Source organism: Camelina sativa, chromosome 7 (genome assembly GCF_030686135.1).
Source record: "Camelina sativa cultivar CO46 ecotype springtype chromosome 7, ASM3068613v1".
Classification (NCBI taxonomy): Eukaryota; Viridiplantae; Streptophyta; class Magnoliopsida; order Brassicales; family Brassicaceae; genus Camelina; species Camelina sativa.
The window spans coordinates 20781501-20807946 of NC_141886.1; the positions used below are offsets into that span (position 1 = coordinate 20781501).

Below are 26446 nucleotides of genomic sequence, written 5' to 3' on the forward strand. Positions count from 1 at the left end.
GACTATTTTGTTAATTATTTGTGACTATTTTGTGATTACTTTGCTACTAACACCTGAGATTGTGACGAATTTGCTTCTTTTTACTAACTTCTAATAATTGTTTATGTATATTCAACAATAAAGAATTATAAAATTTGTGAATGTATTTATTTCTACATTGGTATGAATCACTCTAGACAATGAATCATCATTATATCAAAAAGAAATATAATTTCAAATGTTTAGGAAAAAATATTTGCAACTTACATAACATGTATAAGTATTACATGTGATTTCTATATCTTGTTTGTGATTGTTTTGTAATTTCTAACTTTACTTACTATATCAAGTTTTTACTTATTACACTCATAGATAGTAGTTATAATTCTTAATATGAGTGCTTGTAAAATCATTTGCAAAATTTTGTGGCCCTTAAACTTAAAATTTGATATGTATAAGTTTGTGATTCATAGAATAAGGTCACAAAACAGTTACACTTTGCGACTATTGTACTAATACGGTCACATATTTGCGACTAGTTTGCCACCACTTTGCTACTAACACATGAGATTGTGACGAATTTGCTACTTTTTACCAAGGCCTAACGAATTTATTTATATATTCAACAATAAAGAATTGTAAAATATGTTAAGTTATTTGTTTCTACATAGATATGAACTATTTTAGACACTCAATCATTCTAATACCCAAAACACTTTAATTTCCAATGTTTAGAAAATATATTTGCAACTTACATATATAACATGTATAAGTGTTACATGTGATTTTTATGTAATATTTGTGATTTTTATGTAATTTCTAATTACATTGAGAATTCTAATCTGAGTTGTAAAATCATTTGTAAATCTTTGTGGCCCTTCAACTTAAAATTTTATATGTATAATAAGTTTGGACTATAAGTGCTTTTGAATGCTTGTTACCAATTTTTGCTAGTCATTTTTTATTTTAATCATAATTATAAAACTCGAATAATGTAACTCTTATATATATATATATATATATATATATTAAAAACAGAAATCCATCACTTTAAAAAAAACCAAAATGTTTTCTTTATAAATCTAATTGAAATCTAATAGATCAAAATTTAAATCTAAATCAATTCTAATACTTTATAAATCCATACCCCCAATATCTAAATTATAACATAAAATGAAATCAAATTACCAAAATTTATCAAAGAAAAAAGGGGAAAATTTCTCATTGGCTATTCTTAAATGGCAAAGATTGTCATTAGTTTATTATCCACCATTGATGAAGTCAATCCAACGGACAGAAATCATCTTCTTTTCTCCTTCCCTTCTACTCATCGTGTCTTTCCCTTTCTTTCTAAAGAAAATCAATTTTTGTTTTCTCTCTTTTCCTCATCTTCTCTCTTTGTCGCCTTCTCCTCTGAAGATACCAAAGGAGCAGAGTTAAACGTGGTTTCTATACCGGCCGTCGGATCTAATACAGCAACCGCGTCAGTGTAGACGGTGGAAACAAGTTTGTCTCTTTTTCTCTCTCCGTTCTTAATCTGTTTCTGAACCCATCGTTGCTGAGAATAGATCTGGAGAAATTCTATGTGTTTTAATTATTTATTTGATTTGTACTTTAGGTCTCAACCACAGATCTGAAGAATCAGTGTCAACAACGACTTCAGAGGTGTTGAATCTGAAGACCCTATTGTCAACGACGACGTCAGAGGTGGTGGATCTGAAGATCCCAGTGTCAACGATGTCGGAGATGATGGTGGTTGCTCGCACCGTTTACCACCACCACTACATTTCGAATCTTCTGCCAGTTCACCATCAATACATCTCGATTTCTGCACAGTCGCATCTCTGGCACTCCGGTCGCCGCCACCGTTTTGTTCTCCGTCGCTGTAATAATACATCTCCGGCAGTTGCCAATCTATAGATATAGTTATATAGATATATTGTATATATATAATGAATTTACGAAAGAAATAAAAACTACTTTTAATTTCATTTTCTTGTATAAATTTTTATATTTTTTTTTTACTTTTTTTTATGTAGTTTGTCGCAAAAGGGTCAGGAATATATGACTACATATTGATCTTAATGTAGTCGCAAATTTAAGACATAAAATGAGGTCACATAGTGGTCAGTATTTTGTGACTATATCGGGACCAATAAATTTTGCGACCAAATTTTAACGACTATTCAAAACAGTCACAAAATAGTCATATATAGTGCATTTGCGACCATTTTAGGACGATTTTTGGAGTCCCAAACAGCTTGTTTTCTTGTAGTGTTGGTTGCCTCTATGGACCCGAATATGTGAAATTTAGCCTTGAAATACCATTGGCTAGTATGGACAAGAACGGGACAATTATTTTGGCTAAACACAAGGATATATATATTGGGAGCACCACGCTCAGTGCCGCAGATGAGGTATGGAGTTTAAATGATTTAACAAAATTTTCGGTTGTTGCTTTCTTTTCTTTTTAGATTTTTTGAATATTAGCTCATTTTGGGAAATGCTTAATGGTTTGGTTTGTGACCTTTACTTAGGTCACTGATGTTGAGAGGCTCCCTTGGGAGTTTGAGCATTTGCTAACAACCTGTGATTTTTATCCTGAAGTAAGTGGCATGCATTGCATCCTTCAAATCTGTATACATTGTTACTCCCTTTATTGGATATGTACTGCTAGATTATATTTTATTTTCCTAGCAGTTTGATAAATTGTACCATAACTTTTGTAACTAGCCACTATCATGTATATGTTTCAGAGCTTAGAGCACAGCCTTGATGATAAGTCTGTGGTTGTTTGTGGAGATGGCAAGTACATTATTATCAACAATTCCTTACCATGGAAAGTTGCATCATCTGGCTCGGCACTGGAATTTGTTTGGTCATCTAAGGGGGGATATGCTGTCAAGGGAGATTCTTCACACATCGAGATATTCAACAAGAACTTCGAGGTTCGTGATTCCTTTTTTTTTTTCTTTTTCCCCACAGCCTATGTGAATTACATATGTGTGCAGAAGAAGGGGATTGTGACGCCTCCTTACTCAGTAGAGGGCATTTTTTGTGGGACGTTTTTGGCAATGAGCTCAAGTGATTTCATTGACTACTATGATTGGGAGAAATGTGTGGTCATTTCGCGAGTAGATGTTACCGTCAAAGTTGTGAAAATTCCAGAAGTGTAGATAATAATGTAAACTGCATTACCAGATTGATACTGCTCTTTTCTGCCACAAAGTCTCTTATTCACGGCTAATGTTTTCTTGCTACAGACTCGGAATGTATATTGTTCTGAAAGTGGTGATCTAGTTGCAATTGTCAGTGATTCATCGTTCAAAATCCTTGACCTCAATTGCGAAGGTGGTAAAACTCCCAGTGTAACCGAAGATGAATATGTTCGAGATGGCGTATGGGTTATGAATTGTTTTATCTATATCACTAAGACTGGTGAGCTTACCTTCTGTGTTGGTCGTTCTGAGGTAAAGAGGCTCAGCTTTTTAGAAAATTTTTGTGTTTTTAATTTGTTAGTTATAATCTTGTATTTACACCTTTTAAATTACAGGCAACGACAATGTGTTTTCTGCCTCGTCCTATGTCATTGATGGTGTCTCCCACTAATCGAAGTCGGGTTTATCTAATGGACGAAGAGTTTAAGTGAGCAGATGTTTTACAAATATCACTGCTGACGAATGTTTTGTCGATTTAACTTTCTGACTTTTTTATTTTTGTCAACTTTGATTGTTTACAGCTTGTTTGGTTACACTTTACCTACAAGGTTGATTTTGTACAAGACACTTCTCTTGCGTGGAGAGTATAGAAGAGAGATAGATATATTAAGGACTAATGTTGTAATTAGGGATTGTTATAACCCTATTCCCATTCACTATATATATTGTAACTCATTCACATATATAATACAAGCTTTCCTTATATGGTATCACAACAGTAAAATCCTAGACCTAAATTTTTTTTTTTCGCCGCCTCTCTTCTTTCTCTCTTCCTCCTTCGATCTTGTTTACCATGGCTGCTTCTCCTTATGATGTTATCAATCATGCTTCTCCTTCTGATGTTATCAATCCTGCTTCTCCTTCTCAGCTTCACAATATCAATATGTCCAATGTTACTAAACTCACCGCTTCCAACTACTTGATGTGAAACCGTCAGGTTCGTGCCTTACTTGCGGGTTATGGTCTTGCGGGGTACCTTGACGGCACCACAGCTGCACCGGAAGCTACTGTGCGACAGGGTGAGACTATGGTCACTAATCCAGAGTATAATCTTTGGGAACGGCAAGATCAACTTATTGTTGCTAGCCTTCTCGGTGCGATCTCGATTGAGATCCAACCCATGCTCTCCAAGGCTTCCACGACGACGGAGATCTGGAGCCTCCTCTCCTCTATGTATGCTAAGCCGACGTAGGGACACATTAAACAACTTTGGGAACAAATCAAACAATGGCAGAAGGGTTCCCGGAGTGTTGATGAATACATTCAGGGCTTGGTGGCTCGTTTTGATCAACTTGCCACGCTTGGTAAGCCCTATGAACACGAAGAACAGATTGAATATCTGCTCAGTGGTCTCTTGGAGGATTATAAGCCTCTTATTTAACAGATCGAAGGACGTGATACTCCTCCTTCTATGCCTGCTCTCCATGAGAAACTCATTAATTATGAGCTGAAACTTCAGGCGCAAGTCTCTGCATCGTCCGTGGTTCCTGTCATGGCCAATGCTGCTTCTTACAAGTCCTTTGGTCACAACAACTCTTCTCGTTCGAATCGATCTGCTTCGCGTGGTTCTCAACAGCAGTTCTCTCGTGGCTCCAACGGCAAAGGTTATCAGGGTCGTTGCCAACTATGTGGGGTGTTTGGTCATAGTGCTAGGAGGTGTTCACAGCTTCCTTCCGGTGGTTCATACCAACCCTCCGGTGGTAACTATCACTCTTCCGGTGGACCCTCAACACCGTGGCAACCTCGTGCCAACATGGCCACTGTGCAACCATATAATCCGGCAAATTGGATCATGGACTCGGGTGCCACGCATCACTTAACTTCGGATCTTGCGAATTTGTCTATGCATCAACCATACAACGGTGGTGAGGAGGTGCAGATTGCGGATGGTTCTGGCCTGAAAATAACGCACACTGGTTCTGCTTCGCTCTCCACTTCATCTCGTTCTCTTGATCTCAAAGATATTTTATTTGTTCCGGATGTTAAAAAGAACTTGATATCAGTTTTTCGTCTTTGCAAGACTAATCAAGTTTCGGTTCATTTCTATCCTGCAATTTTCCAGGTGAGGGATCTGAGAACGGGGGTCAAGTTACTCCAAGGCAGAAATAGAAACGAATTGTATGAGTGGCCGATGGCTGGTGGATCAATCTCGGCATTCTCTGTTTCAGCGTCTCCACCAACGGATTTGAGCTCTTGGCATCTACGACTTGGGCATCCTTCCCTTTCAATTTTCAAAAATCTATTGTCTCTCAATTCTCTTTACCTCTTTCTTCTTCTTCACACAAATAGTTGTCTTGCTCATATTGTTTTCTTAATAAGAGTCATAAACTCCCATTTTTTACAAACACAATTGTTTCCTCTCAACCTCTTGAATACATCTATACTGATGTATGGTCCTCTCCCATTCTTTCATCTGAAAATTTCAAATATTATTTAGTTCTTATTGATCATTTCACAAGATATACATGGCTCTATCCCCTCAGAGCTAAATCTCAAGTCAAAGATGTCTTTGTGGCCTTCAAATCGTTGGTGGAAAACCATTTTCAGGCAAAGATTCGTACTCTCTATTCGGATAATGGGGGCGAGTTTATTGCTCTTAGGCAATTCTTGGTGTCTCACGGCATTTCTCACCTCACTTCTCTGCCACACACGCCTGAACACAACGGAGTCGCTGAACAGAAGCATCGCCATGTGGTTGAAACTGGGCTTGCCTTGCTCAGTTATGCATCTATCCCACCTTCTTACTCTCCTTATGCGTTTGCAACAGCAGTTTATCTGATAAATCGGATGCCATCTGATGTTATTCATGGTGATACACCGTACCGACGTTTGTTTGATACACCACCAAATTATCAGAAGCTTCGTGTCTTCGGCTGCCTGTGTTATCCATGGCTCCGTCCTTACCGACGTCACAAGCTCGAGGCACGCTCTGCATCTTGTGTGTTCGTCAGTTATTCACTCACGCAAAGCGCCTATTTGTGTCTGGATGTTGCTGGTGGTCGACTGTACGTTTCCCGTCATGTGCAATTCGTTGAAACGTCCTTTCCGTTTGCTATGCCGACTGCTCCATCGCCACCGTCAATGCCTATGGCGCATTCTTCTCCCGAGTTCTCTAGTGTGATTTTGGTCCCCCCCGTCATCAGTGGTCGCCTCACCTCCATCTTCAGTATCGCCACCTCCGAGCTCTGTTCTCCGGCCTGAGTCGCCACTGCCATCATCGTCCTCATCACAGATTTCACCGGACAGAACCTCCTCCTCCTCTACTACTGCGGTCACATCTTCTCGGTCGACTGATTGCTCTCACGAGCTTCGAACAAAACGGGCCCAAGATCACTTCGATTCTGAAGCCCATTCACCAGTTCCATATGTTATTGGCTCATCGCTTCTTCTTGAAGGATCTAGGACCATTGAGTTATTTCTTGGGTATTGAGGCTACAGGAACATCCAGAGGTCTTCACTTAATGTAACGGAAGTACATCACCAATCTTCTAGCCAAAACGAATATGCTCGATGCAAACTTATTCCTACGCTAATGTCGACCTCTACGAAGCTAACAGTGTTGTCAGGTAAGCCTCTCATTGATGCTACCAAGTATCGCATGGTGGTTGGCAGTTTGCAATACTTGGCCTTTACGCGACCGGACATTGCTTTTCCGGTAAATCGACTATCTCAATTCATGCATAAACCGACTAATGCACATTGGCAGGCTGCTAAGAGGGTTCTTCGATATCTGGCTGGCATTAGAACTCTTGGTATTTTTCTCCGCAGTGATGCTCCCCTTACGGTTCACGCATTCTCCGATGCTGATTGGGGAAGAGACAAAGCAACCTATGTCTCCACATATGCGTATATTATTTACTTTGGGGGCAGTCCAGTATCATGGTCTTCGAATAAGCAGAGGAATGTATCTAGATCATCCACAGAGGCAGAATACCGTGCTGTTGCTAATACGGTATCTGAACTACGATGGATATGCTCCTTGTTGAATGAAATGGGAGATGTACTTCCGTTGCATTAAGTGAAGACTTCTGGATGTTCTTGTAGCCTCAATACCCAAGAAATAACTCAATGGTCCTAGATCCTTCAAGAAGAAGCGATGAGCCAATAACATATGGAACTGGTGAACCAAAGAAGTCGGACCTGTAATTAAATCAATGCTTAATCTGACTAATCAATCTTATACGTACTGCAATATACTCAATGTTAATATATCTAATTATCTACATACGCAGAAACTGACTGATTCGTTGAAGATCTTATTTTGTCATTCAAACAACTAAAAATCATCTCATCTATCTTCTTGGGAACATTCAAGACTCAAGAGGATCATATAAGCTAAGTTGTGATTAAACATGACAAATATTCTAAGAGTTGAAGTGCATATAATTAATCTTATGTGTATGTTAAGAGTATTTATATACTGTATATGGTTAATCTGATGTGTGTTAAAAGTCAATTAGATTTTGGTATGTAATATCATTTTATCATTTAGTTTAGATAAACCAATAAATCATGTATGTTAAAGTTCAAAATAATAATATAAAGAAATATTAAGTTAATTGGATAAAAATTGAATTTAATCATTCTAATATTGTATTTTTCATTTTAAAGTAAAACACACAAAAAATGGAAAATGGTAGTAAGTTTGTAAAAATAATTTTTTATTACTTGATGAGTATATATATTAGTAAAACTTACTTAGGTATTATTTTGTAAATTTTAATGTATGTAGCAAAAAACTTGAAATATATATATACTAAAACTCTCATGAAGTAATCGAAGATTGATTTCCATAAGCTCATTATTATATATATATATATATATATATATATATTGAATCATTAAAAATAATTTTAACAAGAGCGAAATTTATTATGGATGAGATTTTGACTTATAAAATAAGTTATATTAAAATATTGGTTTCTCAAAACTTTTCATGGATTTTTCAATGTTCTTATTGTTTAATTACTTTTAATTCTAACTAATATATAAAATTGATATAATACATATATCATTTAACTTTTTAGTTCGTCTCTGTAATGGAATGCAAATAAATAAAATCTGGTGTATTATTATGAAATAGATAATTAGATTGTATTGTGAAATATAATGTGTGGATAATTATCTAGAACTTCATTATCATCAATACCTATAAATTAATATATAATATTTTTCTGGTCTTAAAATCAGTTTATGAATCAAAATAATACTATTATAAATAAATAAATATATTAATAAAATTTCATAGTCTAGACTATTATTAATTTTAAAAACTTTTTAGTTTGTATTTTTTTATTAGAGAATCATGTAACAGACTTCTTTGACTTTGCTATCCTCCACAAATTTTATATCATTCTATTATCAGATTTTTATAAGATTATCAACAAACCAATGGAAGCAGAAGACATCTGAGATATATAGTCATCGTTAGAGAAATCTTTAATTTTAATTCCTATTTCCTTACATTACTAATCATCACAAAGACTAAGTATACATATTTTGTACAGTAATCTCAACCAAATATGCATATATTTTGGTCATCCTAGTATTATTATTTAATATGTAAATATTTGATTTCATTTACAAATTATCATATAATCTAGATGAATATATGATTAATAAATATGTAGATTTTTTCTTGTATATGTTGTGATCTGATTTTTTTTAAACGAAGATATATTATTCAATTTATGATAATGTGTGTTCAATGTTTCATATCAGCAGATTGGTAAAATTAAATTGATGTGGATTGATAAATTAATAAGTTTTATGTTCTCAAACTTACAATATTAAGGTAACTATTAAAATTATCTACAAAAATAATGATGCAAATACAACAAACAAACAATATAAAATTATAATATAAATCAAACAAATTAAAATAGTATAATCATTTACAATAATTGGTATAAAAGGGTCATTATATGCTTGCTCGAATATAATTGGTCTAGAATATGACTTAATGCTGCATTAAAACTATATACATACAATTATTTCGTCATATCCAAATTTAAACTCTACTAATATTAACTAAATCAAATTTATACTAATAACCATATTATACCAATAAAATTACCGAATTTACAATTATTAATATACTTCTATACATCAATATTAACAATAAAAAATGTCTCAAATAAAATAAATACAACCATAACTTTTTTATCATATTACAATTCTCGAAAATATGTCGTTTTAGTTGTAGGCTTGTAGCGCATATACATATATCTCGTGATTACTTACTTAATTAACTCTAATTAAATAAGTAATATACTCTCTAAGTCTCTATATTTGTAACCATTTTACATATTACTTATTTTAATTCTCTGCCGTTGCAATGCCAAGGGTGTTCCTAAAACACATCAGGACAAATGAAGAAAATGCAAATTCGAAGACCATCCAACCTTGCTTTTTCTGGATAAAGCTGAAAGATACACCAAAACAAGCTCTAAAACAGGCAGAGACAATATCAAGATCTTCCCTCAAATGCAAGAACATAGTATAGTGAAGAAAGATTGCTAATCTGAATCTCATAACCCAATACGGTTCATGGAATCAAGACATCCATGATTGCATAAATGTAAATCCAAACATGAATCATGTCTGAAAAATAGATTTGGAAATCCAAACAAAAATCATGTGATCATTGGTTTTAAATTAGTTATCAAAATTATGTATTATTGGTTATATGATTTACAAATACTTGTTAAAATCTCATGTTATTTATTTAATGATTTATTATAATTCACAATATGTTTTAAATGGATTTGAATATGTAAAATAAAATGATTCAAATTTAATAATAAAATATATTATTTCAAAATTTAATATTTTCATTATTTACAATTCCTTTTGTTTAAAAATGTTAAAACATATTATCATCGTTTAAATTTGGAAGCGTATACATGTATATATCTTTTAATTACTTAAGTGAGTCAAAAATAAATTAGCATCATCATCATCATCTCTGTTCCTTCTGGCGACGAGGTTTCACAGAGAGCTTTCCTCAAATCCTTATCGTACTCGTAAGCCTATATAACTCTTATGTTTCTTTGACCTATCTCTCATATATTTTTATTTTTCCTGTAAATTTAGTTTCTTTAAAAAAAAAATCGTAAAATTGAAAACTTTTGCCTCTTTTCTCTAACCAAATTAAAGCTTCAAACTTTGCTGATTGATTGATTTTGAAGTCGGGTATCTCTGCTTCTTTCATTTTCAGTCCGCCGCTTGCTTCTCCCCTGCGTATTTAGGGTTTTTTTATTTTTGTTTTAGGGTTTTGTTATTCCCAATTGAAAAGCTTTGATTTTTGATTTTTTTTTTTTGGCTGTCGTTGGTTCTTAGACGAGTCTCTCTGTATCTGTTATACTAATTGGATCAATTTAGGCAGGTGAGGAAGAATAAAAAAAATGGTGTCTGGGTTAATCAACGAGAACCCAATCATTTACCCGAAGAAAGAGAGGCGTCTTCGAACTGATTCAAGCAACACCGATGAGTTTACACCAGAACCAATTGATCAACTTGAGATTTTTGATATCCTTTTATTTCATTTTGCACTTACCTACACTCTTTTCAATCATCAAGTTTTCTTAATTTTGTGTGTTTGTTTAGGACCTGAGATTAGTGTAGGCTTAGGTTTTTGGAACAACTTGAACATGCCCACTTTGCTTCATAAGCTTGTGTTAGTTGATAATAGTAGAAAGATATTTGGGTTCATCTCTTTTTTCCTTGACAATTTACAAATCATATAAGAGATATCAAAGATCCAGAGCATCCTAATACTCTGGAAGATCTCAGAGTAGTTACTGAAGACTCAGTTGAAGTGGATGATGACAACAGTTATGTTAGGTAAATGTTGGGATTGAACCCTTTTTTTTATTTTTTGTATGGAGTTAATAATAGTTTTACTTTGAGCCAATCTGCTGAGCTCTTGCCGTTTCTTTTCAGGGTTACGTTTACGCCAACTATGGAACATTGTAGCATGGCGACCATTATTGGTCTTTGTGTTCGCGTGAAACTTCTGCGTAGCCTTCCTGCTCGATACAAGGTATACAAAGATTTATGATTACATCGTTTGTTAGGTTCTGTAGTTTTTTCTCTGTTTCTGCATATCTTTGAGTATTTTTAATATGATCTTCTGAGTTCATTTTCTGATTCATGCATTACTGAGAGTGGTTTGAATTGAACATAACGAAACTGAGCAACATTTGGTGGAAATCATGTTATTTGGCTCCGGATCTCTTTTCTTGCGTATTTTGAGCATTGTCAAGATGTTCTTCTAAGCCCTTTTTTCTTACTTGAGCAATACTGAGAGTAGTTTAAACATAATTAAAGAAAGAACATAGAAGTATCACACTAAATAAACGTTCACCGACACATATTGTCCTTGGATATGTGAGGGAAAGGCCTTTTCTGTGTCATTCTTAAGCAACTGTTCTGATACTGCTAACGGAATATAGCTTTATCCTCTAGTATATAGTCACTGTAACTGCCTTAAAAGCACACACGACCAATGTTTTATGTGCCTCAATCTTCTGAAGCGGCTCTATATTCTTCAGATTGACATAAGGGTAGCACCTGGTAGTCATGCAACAGAGGATGCAGGTATGCCAATTTTCAATATCTATCCATCGTCGTTGGCATATGTGTTTTGGTTTAGATCCACCTTTGTTGTCAATGAAATCTGTTACAGTTGATTCTCAAAGTACCAAATGAAATATACCTAAAGGAATGGATCTTTTTTTGTTTAAACCATTGGTTAAAAGTTTACACTTTTTAGACCTGATGTCTGGTTTCTTGGTCTTACAATGCAGTGAATAAACAACTAAACGACAAAGAACGTGTTGCGGCTGCACTGGAGAATCCAAACCTCGTGGAGATGGTCGATGAATGCCTGCTTCCCTCAGCTGAGTGAATTGCTTTAATTTTCTTGTGAGCAAGTGATTACACAAGCCTGTTGGTCTCAGAGTACACTACACTATCCATACATTGTCTCTGTTTTATCTGCTAAGATTTTTGATCCATCACATCGACTAGGACTTGCATTGTAATTCTTACTCAGATTTCAAGTTTGTTCCCAATCATTTCAACAAAGTCTCAATAACACTTTCCTTAATAAAAGTTGAAGTGTCACTTCGATTTCATTGCGTCAAGTTGGGTACTTCACTTATCTCTCTCCGTCTATCTCTAAATGCATTATTACAAAGTCAGCAACTTGTTTATGAAGCAAAAGCAGACCATTGAACTGTGAGAATTGATCCACGGAATGAGATATTAATTATTTAATCCTCTTGTTTTAATGCCTATGCTGTACCAAAAAGGAAACTTAAGATGGCGAGATGGATATTTTTGGAAAGGATATAATTTGTAACGCTTTGATAGACTGTTGCAATCATCGTAATGTTGGTGCTTTGAATATAAACTTTACCGACTTAAGAATCGGCTAGAGTCGATTCTTACTAGCTAATATATCATCATATACTAACAACTTATTAAAATGTCGTTTTGCTGATTGTTTAATAAGATGATAATGAAGACACAAATGTCAAAATCGACTTTATTTTTCTTTATTCCTGGTCTTTAGGCTTTATTTACAAATTCTTTTGGGTTTGGGAGTTATCATCATCTTCAAAAGATTGGGATTGAACAGTTAACGAGAGTATATTAGCAAGACCATAAGTTTTACAATACATGCACATAGACATTTTTGACTTACGTACCCGGTAGACCAAAGCGACACGACCCTTCCTTATTTTTCTAAAATTACTGTATTTGTTTAATAGAAATAGTATATAATACAATTATGAGCTAACGAAAACTTATTTTAGGAAGACTATTTTGAATATTCAAAGATTGAAAGGATATATGCTAATACGAAGTCAGCAAAACTTAGCTGGCTTCTAGAAATTTTCGTTAAAAGAAATAGCTGTGTCTTCTAGCTTTTACCATTTATATCAAAGTTTCAATTTATATAATTCTAAAATGCTATGTAAAACTAATGTGTCCACAATCATAGAATATAATGGACTAAGTCGTAACGATCCACATATTTATATACATACATTTATAAATGTGTGGGATAGTGACGCATCGACGTACAGTAATTCATGAATCATGACCACTAACTAGACTTCTAGTTTAGGTTAAGCATTTGGGGTGTTTGCACCAATTTTTTTTGTTTGCTTCCATACAATTTTTATCTAATCAATAATTTCTAGGACAATGATCTATTAGGTTTTTTGTAATATTTTGTTTGGCTCGAATAAGGATCTGTATGATTCTTCCTATATACTCAATAATTATGTTTTATGTCCTAGCAACATTATATCAAATATAAAAGTAGTATAAAGGCAAAGTTGTGGTAAAGACAATTATAGAAGTAGATGAGTTCTTTGGCATAGAATAGTATTGTAAACTTTTTTTCAGTATAGTTAAATTAATTTATTTGAGAATCTCATTCGTACTTTCATCATCCAAAATTATTTTCCATATTCTTTACACGTGAACATCTAATCTATATAGTTATGTCACCAAAATTCCATTTCTGTTTCATCGTCACAAAAAAAAAAGTAAATGAATCTGTATAGATATATTTTATGCTTCTTATAAAGTATATTCCTGGACCAGGGTTTATCGCAGGATTCGACTAATCCAAATATAGATATTGGTTGGCTTCTGAATTTATGATAGCTCGGAAAATATTTGTAGAGAAAAATTGCACTAGATGAGAGCAGAGACACGATTATAATTAAGAAAATGGTAATGAAATATTTTGCGATAGCAAACAAATTGATTTCAAACATGATTTGGTTTTATTATCTTATAAGATGTGTGATTTTCTCCGTTACAGATTATCTATCTAAACGTAATATGTGTTTTTTTTTTTTTTTAATTGTTATACCTATTTTCATTCTTATATTTTTTCTGTGTTATAATATATTTTTTGATTATGAAATTTTCAATATTAAAAGTTAAAAACCATCACAATTTCATTTAGAAAATCTGTCGAAAATTTTGTCTAGAAAATAGAAATGGTTTTGCATTCTTGCATGTATATAAAGATAACCATACTCAATATGTACTTTAATGAGTTAGAAGAATGAGAAGCCAATTAAGTAAGAATTTTAATTAAAGTTGGAAACGTGTGACAACTAATTTTTATTGGAAAAAAGCAAGCTGATGGCTAAAGTAAGAACATTTTCCAATACTACGAGTCTCTATATATATTCCCAAGAAGCTGTGGATTCACTTTCACCTCTCAAAGCACTAAAAGTCTTCCTATCTTTCTCTATGTATACAGTCATGCATGCATAAGAGAGCTTAAAAGATACGAAAACCCACAAAACAAAGTAGAGAAGGCATTAGTGAAGATTGAAAGATAAGGATGGAAAAATCAATGAAGAAGAAGAGCTTCATTAAAGAAAGTGAAGATGTAGAGCTAAGAAGAGGGCCTTGGACTCTTGAAGAAGACACTCTTCTCACAAATTACATTCTCCACAACGGTGAAGGTCGTTGGAATCACGTCGCCAAATGTGCTGGTAATAAATCAAAAACATGATACTGATTTGCTAATATTAGCTAGATTCTCTCATTGTACTATAATCACTATCTTTGAATAAAACAGGGCTAAAGAGAACCGGGAAAAGTTGTAGATTGAGATGGCTAAACTACTTGAAACCAGACATCAGAAGAGGGAATCTAACTCCTCAAGAACAGCTTTTGATCCTTGAGCTTCACTCTAAATGGGGTAATAGGTGAGTGAGCCACCCTCAACTCTCATATCTCAAAGAGTCTTTTGTTTCTTTGTTTTTTTTTTTTCTAAACGAATATATGTGTGCTAAGGTGGTCCAAGATTGCACAGTACTTACCGGGAAGAACGGACAACGAAATCAAGAACTATTGGAGAACAAGAGTTCAAAAACAAGCTCGTCAACTCAACATCGAATCTAATAGCGACAAATTCTTTGACGCTGTTCGTAGTTTTTGGGTTCCAAGATTGATCGAGAAGATGGAGCAGAACTCATCCACTACTACTTATTGTTGTCCCCAAAACAACAACAACAACAACAACAACTCTCTTCTTCTTCCTTCTCAATCTCAAGACTCCATGATGAGTATACAAAAAGATACAGAATTCTCGAGTCAGAACCTAAGTATCAGCAACATGGACGGTTCTAGTACTTCAACATGGACAGTACCACACTTTATGGATCATAACAACACTAACATCGTCGATGGTTCGATGTCTTTCCATGAAGGCAATGATCAAGAATTGGGAGGATATGTCCCTGGCATGGAGGATTACATGAGAAACTCGGACATCTCAATGCAGTGCCATGTGGCGGATGGTTATTCAGCGTACGAGGATGTCACACAGGATCCCATGTGGAACATAGATGACATTTGGCAGTTTAGGGAGTATAATTAAGTCGTCAAGAGATGAGAGGGTGGAGTCCACCACCAATGGCTTTATTTAACATGGAGAGAGTACTATACTAGTTTTTTAATTTTCTTTAGTAACCAAGAAGTTCTTAACCTTAACCCATATTCTTCTCGGGTCGAGGATTATAGTGTGTTTTTTATAACTTTGTTGTGAGTATTCAAATACTTATTATATATTTGTCATTTTAGTATATGATCAAAGTCTTTTGAAAAGTATTTATAATAATAGTTTGTTTCCTTTTTGGGCTTCGTTTTCCAGGAATATTTATGTTTTCGCCGGCTTAGTTTTTGAATTGACTTCGACTTTTGTCGGTGTTGTGTATCAAAACAGTATTCTTTCATGTATACCAGTTTTGCATAATATAATGGATATATATAATTCAGATGGAAAAAAAAATGACTAAGGTTGGGGTAAATAGGAAAAGGTAGTCCCTAGTCTTGAATTCTTTGTGAGATATGTATTTTAGTGAGAGAGGATCACCTAAACAGGTGGAAAGAACTTAACGATGGGGATAGAGACATAATCATTTGTCTCTTCACCAATATTTGATGTGATCCTTCAGGAAGAACGTACGTTGACGATATAGGAGAGTTGGCTTTGATTGACATAAATCATTGTTTTTTGTGTGTGGAATCAACGAATCATAGATTATAGATATGGATTGCGCTCTCAGTTAATTTGTTGATGCTCAATGCCTTATGCTTTTATTTAAGATAATAGAGGAGAAAGGTCCCATATATCAATTATTTATTATTGTTATTATCCCAAAAGAGCTTCAACTGCAACGATAGAGAAAGGTGGCTTTGGAGAAGTCTTGTTGATGGGATCGAATTATTGGAAGACACTTCAAAAAGCCTTTCAGAAGTACATGGAAACTGCACAATATTTGAACCCAAAGGTACCACACTAAAAAGTTCTGGAACAAACATTGATGCACTTTTGAGAGGTCATGAACGAAAGATCACACTCACTTTGTATGTAAATGCTACTTCATATATCTCATGTTACTCTTTCGAATTATAAACGAATCTTTCCACGTAAAAATTTAGTAATTCAGAAAGTACATAAAGTAAAAATATACTATATATTACTGTATTATTGAATCCAGATATTAATCACTGCTGCTCTGAGCCTAAATTACTTCAAATTTACCAATCATACTCATTATGTCGCGTAGATTAATATCTAAACCTGGTTGATAAACGCCAATAGCTTTTTAGAAAAGACTTGAGTAAAATGGACCCAATTTGAAAAGAAACATTACTGTATAGGTCAAATATTCATTAATTACGGATAAATGTTAGTTGAAATAGATGTAAGTTTTATAAGAAAATAATTCACGAGGCCAAATCATTTGCATATCTTACAGTTTAATTTTAAATGCTCTATATTTACTATCTTACAAACAAACAAACAAAAAAGCTCTATAACTAGACTTTTAATCCCAGAAACTCATATTTTCCCAACATACTATCCTCTAACCACCTTCATTTTAGTTTACTTCAAACAAAATAATATATGTTAGCCGACCCCGCCCACACTTTGCTAAACTGAATTTAAATTCAATACGTTTTGGATAAGAAATACAAATTATGATGAGTTGAAGTAGAGCGGTATACTAATTGTTGGTATGGTTAGGTAGGTCAGTATGGAAAGACTATTAGAAAGTCGAAAGTCTAAAGTCAAGATGGTTGTTTAAGAAGGGACACCAACGTAAAAAAAAACAAGACCAGCTGGTTTGGTTCATGAAACAAGACATTTACAAGTTACACAACAAAAGTTATGACTTATGAGTATGACCATCTCTTAAAGCAAACAGTGTTATTTTGGCACCAAATCCTACAACCACTCGTTACACGTATAACGCATAAACATACTCATTTTCTTGTTCCGTGTTTCATCTAGTTCACATTCTTTCAAACAAGTAATCCTCACTTGCATAAACTATTCAAGATCAAATTTTAGTCAAACCTAAGCCATGAAAAAATTATCATGTTCCGGTAAATAGTGACGTAACCTCGTATCCCATTCTCACATGTCGACTGTGTATTGGCACGTGCGTTTGTGAACAATTCTATCAACTGTACAAAGAACAACATGATTGACCATTTTACATTTCTATGAAAGTAACTATTCAAACGATTTTATGTGCACCACACGAGAAGTTATCTATCTAGTAAGTTTGTTTCTTATCATATGTAAATTTCGTTTTTTCTTTGAGATATGCAGTTTTAATTATTTCGTTCGAACCGATAATTTGGGGGGTTTGCGTCTTGTTATCCTGCTGATCATTGGGAAAAAAATTATACTGTCTCATTTCAAAAAAAAAAGAAAAAAAAAAAAGGAAGACTCACAAATAAAAAAAAATAAAAAAAGATAAGTGATGCCATATGCACTTCTGCACTGAAACACATGTAGAGAGCATAGAATCAGGCCTAGTGAAAGGAGTACAATAACGTCAGCAGCACTCTTATCCTTAAACCCCAATGGCAAAGGGCACCTTATTCCTTCCTAAATCAGTAATATTTCCATGTGCCTCTATGGTCCTCTATAGAATATACACCATAAATTCCACATTCGTCGAACCAATTATTAAACTTTTGGACAATGTAGAGGTAGAAAATAAGATTGAATGATGTCGACGGAGGTTAAAAAACAAAAAAAAAGTTATATACAACAATCACTTTCAGTTTTTCGACTCAATCAAAATCACATGCGTGAAAAGACTAAACTCTCTTTAGTCTCTCTACCACAAAGCTTTCGGCCACTTTGTAGGACATAAGTATCAACATAACACTATAGCAGATAGAGAAAGAAGATCCAATGGTTATGGCTCGTAATGTTGACGAGCTAAAATTTTTGACCAAAGACTTGAACAAACTCTCAATATACATTAAAGATATGAACAAAACAAAAAACAAAGGCAACAACGGTTGTTGATTCCGTGCGTATCAAGCCAATATAGTATAACAATTATCAACAATCAAGACCTCTTATTTCCTTTGAAAACTTGTATTAAAACATTGTATAAACAACAAATTTTAAGTAAACAATCAATAAATTGGTAATCACTAATATTAATATGTAACAAATACGCTAAAAAACTGATGTCCAATATTAATATTATCACTTGCTAGCTTTACCGGGGATCTCTTTCCATTTGGCTGTCCGGTTGAACACTAGCTTGTCGGGGGTAGAATCTTTGTCAACCGCAAAATAACCTGTTAAGAAACTCAAATATTTCATCTCTAGCTCTTGATTTTCAATAAACGAAAAAGGAAACAAACACCCGCAAAATGTTTTAATGTTTTAATATACCTTTCCTCTCGAACTGGAATATGTCCCCAAGCACAGCTTCTTTAAGGGCTGGTACAGCAAAAGCATTTGAAACTACCTCTCTTGAGTTTGTGTTGATGTCGTCGAGCCAATTCTCTAGTTCTGCTGGGTTCTGTTATTTGTTTACGACAGGAAACGGTGATAAGTCTTGGCTAAATTATCCATAAACACACAGAAAAAGAAGAAAAAAAAAAAACAGAGAAAATGGCGTACCTCGGAATTAAAAAGTTTATCGAAAAGCCGAAGTTCGACCTTCAATGGCTCTATTCCAGGGGAGGGTTCAGCGACCCAATGTAAACTCTGCCAAAGAAAACTCAAAATATAAAGACCAAAAGAGGACTTTTAGCAAGGTAAAAGTTCTAGTGTTTGTTAAAAGAACCTTTAGTTTCTTCGTCGGCATATCAGGATGATACGTCGTCTTTACAGGATAATACTCTGCGTGGATCTCAACAATACTTTCATTGTCTTCAGCATAAACAACACCAGTGCATTTGATAGGGTAACCATATCTGCAAAACATGAACCATTACTATTATTATTATTTTTTGTAACTTAAAAAAGCTTCATGTGTTTGCCCAAAAAAAAAAAAAAAGCTTCATGTGTCTATGTGTAGCATTGCATTTACCTTAGTAGAACTGATTTACCAGGGGCAAGCCCATAGTAATCTTCTGAATCCTCCAGTCGGAAATCATCTCGGTCAATGTATACAACTCTAGAGTAAGGAACCTTTACCAAAAACCAAAACCAAAGGCATTTCACATTATGCATAGATAAAAATTAAAAAAGTCCTTAAAAACAGAGTTCTCACCTTGTAAAAGACCGAGGGGTCGTCGCTTCGACCATCGTACCACCTTTGTGCATCAAGCTCTATGACCTTATCTGATTCCATATTGGTGATGACCACTTTAAGAGGATCAACCACCACCATAGCTCGGGGAGCGGTTTTTTCCAACTCCGTTCTAATATGAAACTCAAGACGATCCACATTTATCATGCAACCATCACTGCAGTATATACAATTGAAGATTTACTAGCAAAAAAAATAATTAAGATAGATCAAAATATTCCTAGTGAACCAAAACAGCTAACAACAGAAATGAACCTTCTAGTAATGCCAATTTCCCGTATAAAAGCATTGATCGCGGTCGGAGTCACACCCCTCCGTCTCAAACCAGCAAGTGTCATCAGACGCGGATCATCCCAACCATTGACATGATTGTTTTCCACAAGGTAAATCAACTACAACAAAAGAAACAAAATGATATAATCAGAACCGTTATTCTCTAGAAAGAAAAATAAAAGACTTTCATAGCTGTTAATGTATGATCAGGTTCCAGTTTTGTGACCAACCTTACGCTTTGACATCACAGTGTTTCTTATATTCAACCGTGAATATTCCCACACATGACGCATGTAGAGAATGTAATAGCCAGTAGTAAGAAGCACGCCGAGTTTCAAATTCAAGCGTACAGAGCTACATTTAACATTATACAATACACACATAAGAATATTGTATGTCAGAGATACATATATTAATAAAAATCTAAGACTAACCGAATGTGTTATGTTCTCAAGAGAATCAACAATGCAATGAGCATAATCATAGCTTGGGTAGATACACCATTTGTCACCGGTACGAGGATGAGGCGTAACCTACCAAAAAAAAATGAACACGTCAAATCAAATCACCAAAAGAGAAACATGAAAATCTTGATTACGCGACAAGTCTGTTTTTGCACTTACCTTTATACGATATGCAATAAGGTCATACATATTATAATTATCATTCTGCATATCCATTTTCATTCTTAAGGTCGCAGTCCCTTCTTTAATATTTCCACATTTCATTTCTTCAAAAAGTTTCAAAGATTCTGAGATAGGCCTTTCTCTCCAAGGGCAGTTCATTTTCTTCGCCCTGTACTCTTTGATCTCTTCTCCAGTCTGAGATTACAAAACCATATACTATATTAGGAATCGGTTCTGCGCATAGTTTGATATTGACGAATCCACTATCAGCTTAAACTTAGTTCTGTTCAACCTGGTGATCAACATATGCGTGGCCTGTCTCTATCAACTTCACTGCCAACTCATACAACTCTTGGAAATAATCACTGCTGTATGTAATCTACAAGAAAAAATATAGGTAAGGGTGAGGCAACTCTAAACACAAAACTAGTAAGTATTTGTTGCATATAAGATGATGATAATACCTTGAAGGGTTCCCAACCCATCCAGTTAACAATTTCTTCAATGTGAGTAATATACTCTCTTCTTTCGGCTCCAGGGTTCGTGTCGTCAAACCTGAGAAATCATGAAAAGAATCCTAAGCAATGTGTTTATAGAAGAAGAAGCAATCTTATGCTAAAAGCTAAGAACTCTTACCGCAGATAACAACAACCACCTCGCTCCTTTGCAAGACCAAAATTTACAAACATAGCCTGAAAGTAAAAAACATTGTTTTAGATTACAAAAACAGTATAACGAACATGTTGGTCTTACCAAGCATACAACATTATGATCCATAAGATAGTATCTAAAAACCTCATTCATATATGGACTTATTACCTTGGCATGTCCGATATGAAGATACCCATTCGGTTCAGGGGGAAAACGGGTGTAAACATTGCCTCCAGTCACCTTCAAATGCTTATCAAGAAGTTCTCTAGTGTTGCTATATCTGAGAACAGAGCCGTCACTAAAAGACACCTCTGTGTGAACCTGATGAAAAATAATATATCATGTAATACTCATGATATACTCAAGGTTACAACAGAATTATATTACCAAATTTACAAAATACTCATTCATATCTCCCATATGTTTCACAATGCAGTTTTGTTCCATTTCATCACAATAAGAGCTTATAAGTAATACAAATCATATATGCATGGTCTCTATTCATATTCTCATGCTACGACTACTTGCAAGTATTTAGAAAGAACTCAAAAGACTAAAGGCAAGTGATTTATTACCCTTTTGTTATGCTCTGGCTGAGGGAATATAGAATATGGATTAAGCTCCTCTTCAGAAGGCTGCGAAGCAGCTTCCACATTAGTCTTCTTTTCCAAAGTTATGAAGACTTAAAACTCTTACTTAGATCATTACAAGAACCATAAGAACATTAGCTACGCACACTCACCTCAACTTTGGTAGGCTTCTCTCTCTTCTCCTTCTTTTTTGCCGGTTTCTCATTATCAGCTGCTGTCTTCTCACCAAGCAATTCATACAATTTTTCACCTATGAGTTTCTATTAAAACATGAATCTCAATCAGCAAATCGAAGTTTGGTTTTTTTTTTTCCATCTAAGAAAACATAATATATGCTCACCGATACAATCTTAGGATCTGCCCATGGAAACGTTTTCCGGACATCTACCAATAGTTTACGCTCTACACACACACAAAAAAAAAAAAAAACATAAATGCATCACGTTCTGTGAGAAGCAAATAAAAATCAAAAAAAAAAATCAAATAGTAGAGCAACAATATCAATTATGTAAAGACCAACCTTCTCGGTAACGGTTCTTCAATATTGTTTTCTTGTTCTCTTCAAAGACGTCACTAACAGTTTTCTCAACATCTTCAGCTGAAACTACAACCCCTGTTCCAATATATAACATCAAATGAAACTATCAACTTCGAGTACTTGTCGTCACTGGCTTAATAATATACATTTAGTGCTAATGATTGCATCGGAAAGATTTTCATACCGACACCACATGCGTCTTCAAATTCTTTCAGGTTGAAGCCATTAGAATCAACATCCTTAAAATACTTTAACGCAGCATCCATCTGTGCTGGTAACTTAATCTGCAGATGTAATAATACACAAGGAAAACCAAAACACGTTTAGTTTATATAGATGAAAAAGAGAAAAAAAAAAAAAAAACAGATCATGTAAACTGATGAAAACAAACCTTAGAGGACATGATGTATTTGATCAAGTCTGAACGATGCACAAGAGCTTCTAAACGATGCACAAAAGAACCTATAGGAAACCTAGTTGCAACCTAACAAAACATCATTGCCACCATTAGTAAGCTTCTACCACCATTATTGGCAAACAAACTATATTAGGTTTTACATTAACTCACAGAGTAAAGTAGATTCCCAATAGTTCTGTCACATCCATCAGACACACCAGCATGCACAAAAACCTAAGAAGTCAGTAGACTTTGAGGAAAAATTTCGGAGAGACGACCAATCTGATATATCAAGTTGAGTAGCGTTTCTTATGGGGTGATAAAAGAGAACCTCGTAGATGATGTCAGTGAGATCAGAAGTAATAGTTTTGCTGCGGATGTTGCTTGCGGTTTCCTCATCCAAACCAATCTTGAGGAAGAGCTCCTTAGAGTTTGCTGAGGTTTCTTCTTTAACACTCATCTTCTTCACCCTAGGGTTTTTTTACGAGAGGCCGCCAACTAAGAAGCAGAATAAAATACGAAACAATAAAAAATCTAGGTTCGATAAGCACAATCACACCCCCAAAAACAGATTACAAATTATATTCACTATTAACACAAGCAAACATTAAAGCAACAACACTAGTTCAACCCAAAACTGAAACCAAAGCAAAATAAAGTACAAAAGATCATGACAGAGAGACATCCAAAGAATCTTTTTGCAATATATAATTCGAGAACTCTAAGTTACCGATTTCGTATTACTGATGGCGAGTAGAAGGTGAAGACGAAGCAAACGAGAGTGAGCGAGAGATGGTAAAGAGAAGGAAACGAAAACGAGGAAGAACCCTAGCTAGAGATGGTAAAGAGGATTACAAGTAAATCAAGTAAGAAAGGGATTAACCTCACAATTTCGAAGAAAGAGGCAGCAAATATTTACCGGAGATTAAAGAAGAAGAAGAAGAAGAAGAAGAAGAAGATTCGGCGTAATGAACGAACGAAGAAGGGAGTTAAAAGGTTTTTACAGAATCAATTTCAGTTTTTATGGGTTTGTAAATATATGTTAATGTTATTGTTTTTAAAGGCAAGAATCTTTATGTATAAGTTAAAATGTTTTGGAATAAAGCATTTTGGATTTTATTTCTATTAGGGGCCGTGGCAATAATGGCCATTATAAAATAAAATAAAAAGGCTTTTAGAGCATCTCCAATAGATTTTATTTTCACAAGACATAGAGAAGAAACTGAGCACTGAAGAGATTAATCTAACCGAAAGGCAGACCTGAGTCATCAGGAAGATGCAGCTATCGTTTTGTGACACCTTCAAGAGCATATCCCTTGTCAGGTCTTCCATTTCCCTGGCATGTCTGCATCTGCGTCAGGACAGGGCAAGAGTTGTTCGTGTACAGAGGTCCTCCAGGGTCATAAAACCAACTACCTTGATACAAATCACACTCTACAAGCAATCAAAGAATTGAGTAAGCAATAAAACTCATATAACAGAAATATAAAACAGGGAACAGCTAAAATCGTGAGAAGCAAGGGAAACTGACAAGAAGAAAACTATTCAACTGCTTTTCTTATTCCAATTCACCAAAAAGAGACAGAACTCTCAACCAACTGCCCTAACAACAAAGCGTAGAAAATCCAACTCACTGTCTGCTCCCTAACCAAGTTAAAACTCTTAATCTGCTACATTCAGTCCTCGGCTAGAATAGATACACTAGCCTGTAGCTAAGAGTTAAGCCGCTGTAACTTCTTTAGTACGATCACAAAGACAAGCCTTTTGCCATAGAAATGCAAAATTCAAATGTATAACAACATTCCCTAACTCGTTTTCTGTATGTATCATCAAATTAAGCTACCATAAATCAAGATGGTTCCAAATAAGCGACAAGCTACGTAAATGGAATCTAGTGTGTTATAAAGAGAAGAGTACCTGGTTCCGATGATGCAGTTTCAGAGGAGTCATCATGTGGAGGAGATGATGAACTTGGAGTTTCTTCAGCCTTGGTGTCATTGGCTTTCACCCTAGGAGAACCAAAAGCCATGGCTACCCCCTAAATTACCCAGAAACAAATAAAAAGAAGAGAGCCTCTCCATAGACCATAGGTGATATAAGCCACTATCACCATTCCTTCAAACAAAAATGTGTATTCTTCATGCAAATCCTCCATTGAATTAAGTGAATCTGTAACTCGATTCAAGCGAACTGCTTAGTTAACAAAACAGAACAAGAAGAAACATTTAAGTTTTATTGATTATGCAAGTGAAAATGCAAATACATGATCAAAATTTCCGAAATGTATTGAGCTGAAGGCATAGATAAAATAAGAAGTCTACAGTTCGATTTAATTATGAGCTTCCATTGAAGAAGCTTTTATAGCTTTCTTTATTATTGGGTAAAGCAAACTCACCACAGAGAATCTGTCAAATTTTCAACACTGCTTCATGCAATTCTCTAATCAGAAATTCAAAACTATTAACTATTCAAGTAGCCACAAAATTCGTTTCTTTTCTCTCCAGGAACTAAGAGATAGAGACGAGATATTACCACATCGGCATCAAAAGAATCGTTTTGATCTCGGAGTCAATTGAATTACTTGTAGAAGCTTCTGATCGGACTTTAGTCGCTCAGTGGCCGTCGAATAAGGGAAGGAACCCACGAGAGAAGCAAAGATGGCTTGGTAACAAAAGACGATTACGACGGAGGCAGCCTGAACTCGTCGGTGGAGACGATTTGCGAAAAATAAAAAATTGTGTCACGTAACGACTGACACGTATGCGGGTCCAAGGAGATCTAAAAAAAACTCCAAAATTAAACCCCGGGTCTATAGTTTTTTTGGTATTATTAATTTATTTCTTAGACACTTATTAGATAGACACTTAAGCTAGGTAATTGTTGTTATCATTGATGGTCGTCAATGCAACATATCTAGGACTATAAATTTTTGTTAAAAAATATTATTAGAAGCGATATAAATAGTGATATGCGATGAAAATATTATTGGTGAATATGTCTTATCCCTATTATAGTAAAAGAGAAGTACAACTTACACAACGGACAAAAATACCTTTCACGCATACAACTAGCAACATCAGCGACAAGGACAAAATTGACTTTAGTGTTAGTTCAATCGGATTTTATTAAAAAACAAACCCGAAATTTCAAAATCGGATTTACTTGACAAAGGTTGGGTTTTATCTAGTTCCATAGATTTTTATGGGCTCCAAACATCTATAAAAAAACATAAAAAACATGTAAAAACGACATTAGTTGGGTTTCCATATAATAATTTACCTCTATATCACGAATAATAATCCCAAAATTTCGCAAAAAAATCTCATATAAAAGATAGCAATCGTAACAGTTTCGTAGATTCCCTAATTCAAATTATGTAAGTAATATACAATTAATTGCAATAATCTTTACAATATCAATCTCATTATAATTTATAATTACCCTTAAAATCGCAAAAACAAAGCCATTCATTACGCTAAACAATCTCTTCAATATACTAAAAAGATTACCCTTAAAAGGTATCGCAAAAACAAAGCCACTCATTACGCTAAA

The 26446-nt window shown here is 34.6% G+C and overlaps 3 protein-coding genes, 1 long non-coding RNA gene and 1 pseudogene across 8 annotated transcripts in view; 3 read left to right on the top strand and 2 right to left on the bottom strand.

Annotated features, from left to right (window-relative positions):
- Positions 1–26446, bottom strand: part of LOC104701446 (universal stress protein A-like protein) — a 63000-nt gene that overhangs the window by 30912 nt on the left and 5642 nt on the right. The window lies entirely within an intron of this gene.
- LOC147941512 (uncharacterized) lies at positions 1065–1970 on the top strand. Its single transcript, XR_015560872.1, has 2 exons — positions 1065–1485; positions 1598–1970. It is a non-coding gene; the product is annotated as an uncharacterized LOC147941512 (long non-coding RNA).
- Positions 10084–12337, top strand: LOC104701448 (protein AE7). Of its 4 annotated transcripts, none has more exons than XM_010417144.3 (6): positions 10084–10222; positions 10581–10727; positions 10937–11042; positions 11142–11241; positions 11753–11798; positions 12008–12337. In XM_010417144.3, exons 2-6 carry the CDS (start codon positions 10604–10606, stop codon positions 12106–12108), a joined length of 477 nt encoding a protein of 158 aa, XP_010415446.1. In that variant the 5' UTR covers positions 10084–10222; positions 10581–10603; the 3' UTR covers positions 12109–12337. The 4 variants fall into 4 exon arrangements, with proteins under 4 accessions (XP_010415446.1, XP_010415447.1, XP_087315118.1 ...); XM_010417145.3 differs by having other exon boundaries at positions 10113–10222; positions 10585–10727; XM_087458992.1 differs by lacking the exon at positions 10084–10222 and adding an exon at positions 10254–10391.
- On the top strand, positions 14445–15875 carry LOC104701450 (transcription factor MYB62). The gene is made up of 3 exons (XM_010417147.3): positions 14445–14731; positions 14818–14947; positions 15036–15875. Exons 1-3 carry the CDS (start codon positions 14578–14580, stop codon positions 15619–15621), a joined length of 870 nt encoding a protein of 289 aa, XP_010415449.1. The 5' UTR covers positions 14445–14577; the 3' UTR covers positions 15622–15875.
- Positions 18610–25699, bottom strand: LOC104701452 (glutamine--tRNA ligase, cytoplasmic-like; annotated as a pseudogene). The gene is made up of 25 exons (XR_015562173.1): positions 25427–25699; positions 24812–25063; positions 24155–24328; positions 23226–23392; positions 23066–23128; positions 22889–22981; positions 22682–22781; positions 22480–22572; positions 22300–22361; positions 22112–22219; positions 21945–22004; positions 21538–21690; positions 21355–21410; positions 21183–21273; positions 21011–21097; positions 20716–20913; positions 20527–20625; positions 20323–20446; positions 20075–20211; positions 19781–19976; positions 19598–19698; positions 19352–19481; positions 19186–19272; positions 18955–19084; positions 18610–18857 (listed from the first exon to the last, which is right to left on the bottom strand). The product of XR_015562173.1 is annotated as a glutamine--tRNA ligase, cytoplasmic-like (transcript).

Coding starts and splice junctions, on each gene's coding strand:
- LOC104701448 (XM_010417144.3), top strand. CDS start 10,604: ATGGTGTCTGGGTTAATCAACGAGAACCCAATCATTTACCCGAAGAAA. Junction 10,728..10,936: donor TGATCAACTTGAGATTTTTG/ATATCCTTTTAT, acceptor GACAATTTACAA/ATCATATAAGAGATATCAAA. Junction 11,242..11,752: donor GCCTTCCTGCTCGATACAAG/GTATACAAAGAT, acceptor TATATTCTTCAG/ATTGACATAAGGGTAGCACC.
- LOC104701450 (XM_010417147.3), top strand. CDS start 14,578: ATGGAAAAATCAATGAAGAAGAAGAGCTTCATTAAAGAAAGTGAAGAT. Junction 14,732..14,817: donor TCACGTCGCCAAATGTGCTG/GTAATAAATCAA, acceptor TGAATAAAACAG/GGCTAAAGAGAACCGGGAAA. Junction 14,948..15,035: donor CACTCTAAATGGGGTAATAG/GTGAGTGAGCCA, acceptor ATGTGTGCTAAG/GTGGTCCAAGATTGCACAGT.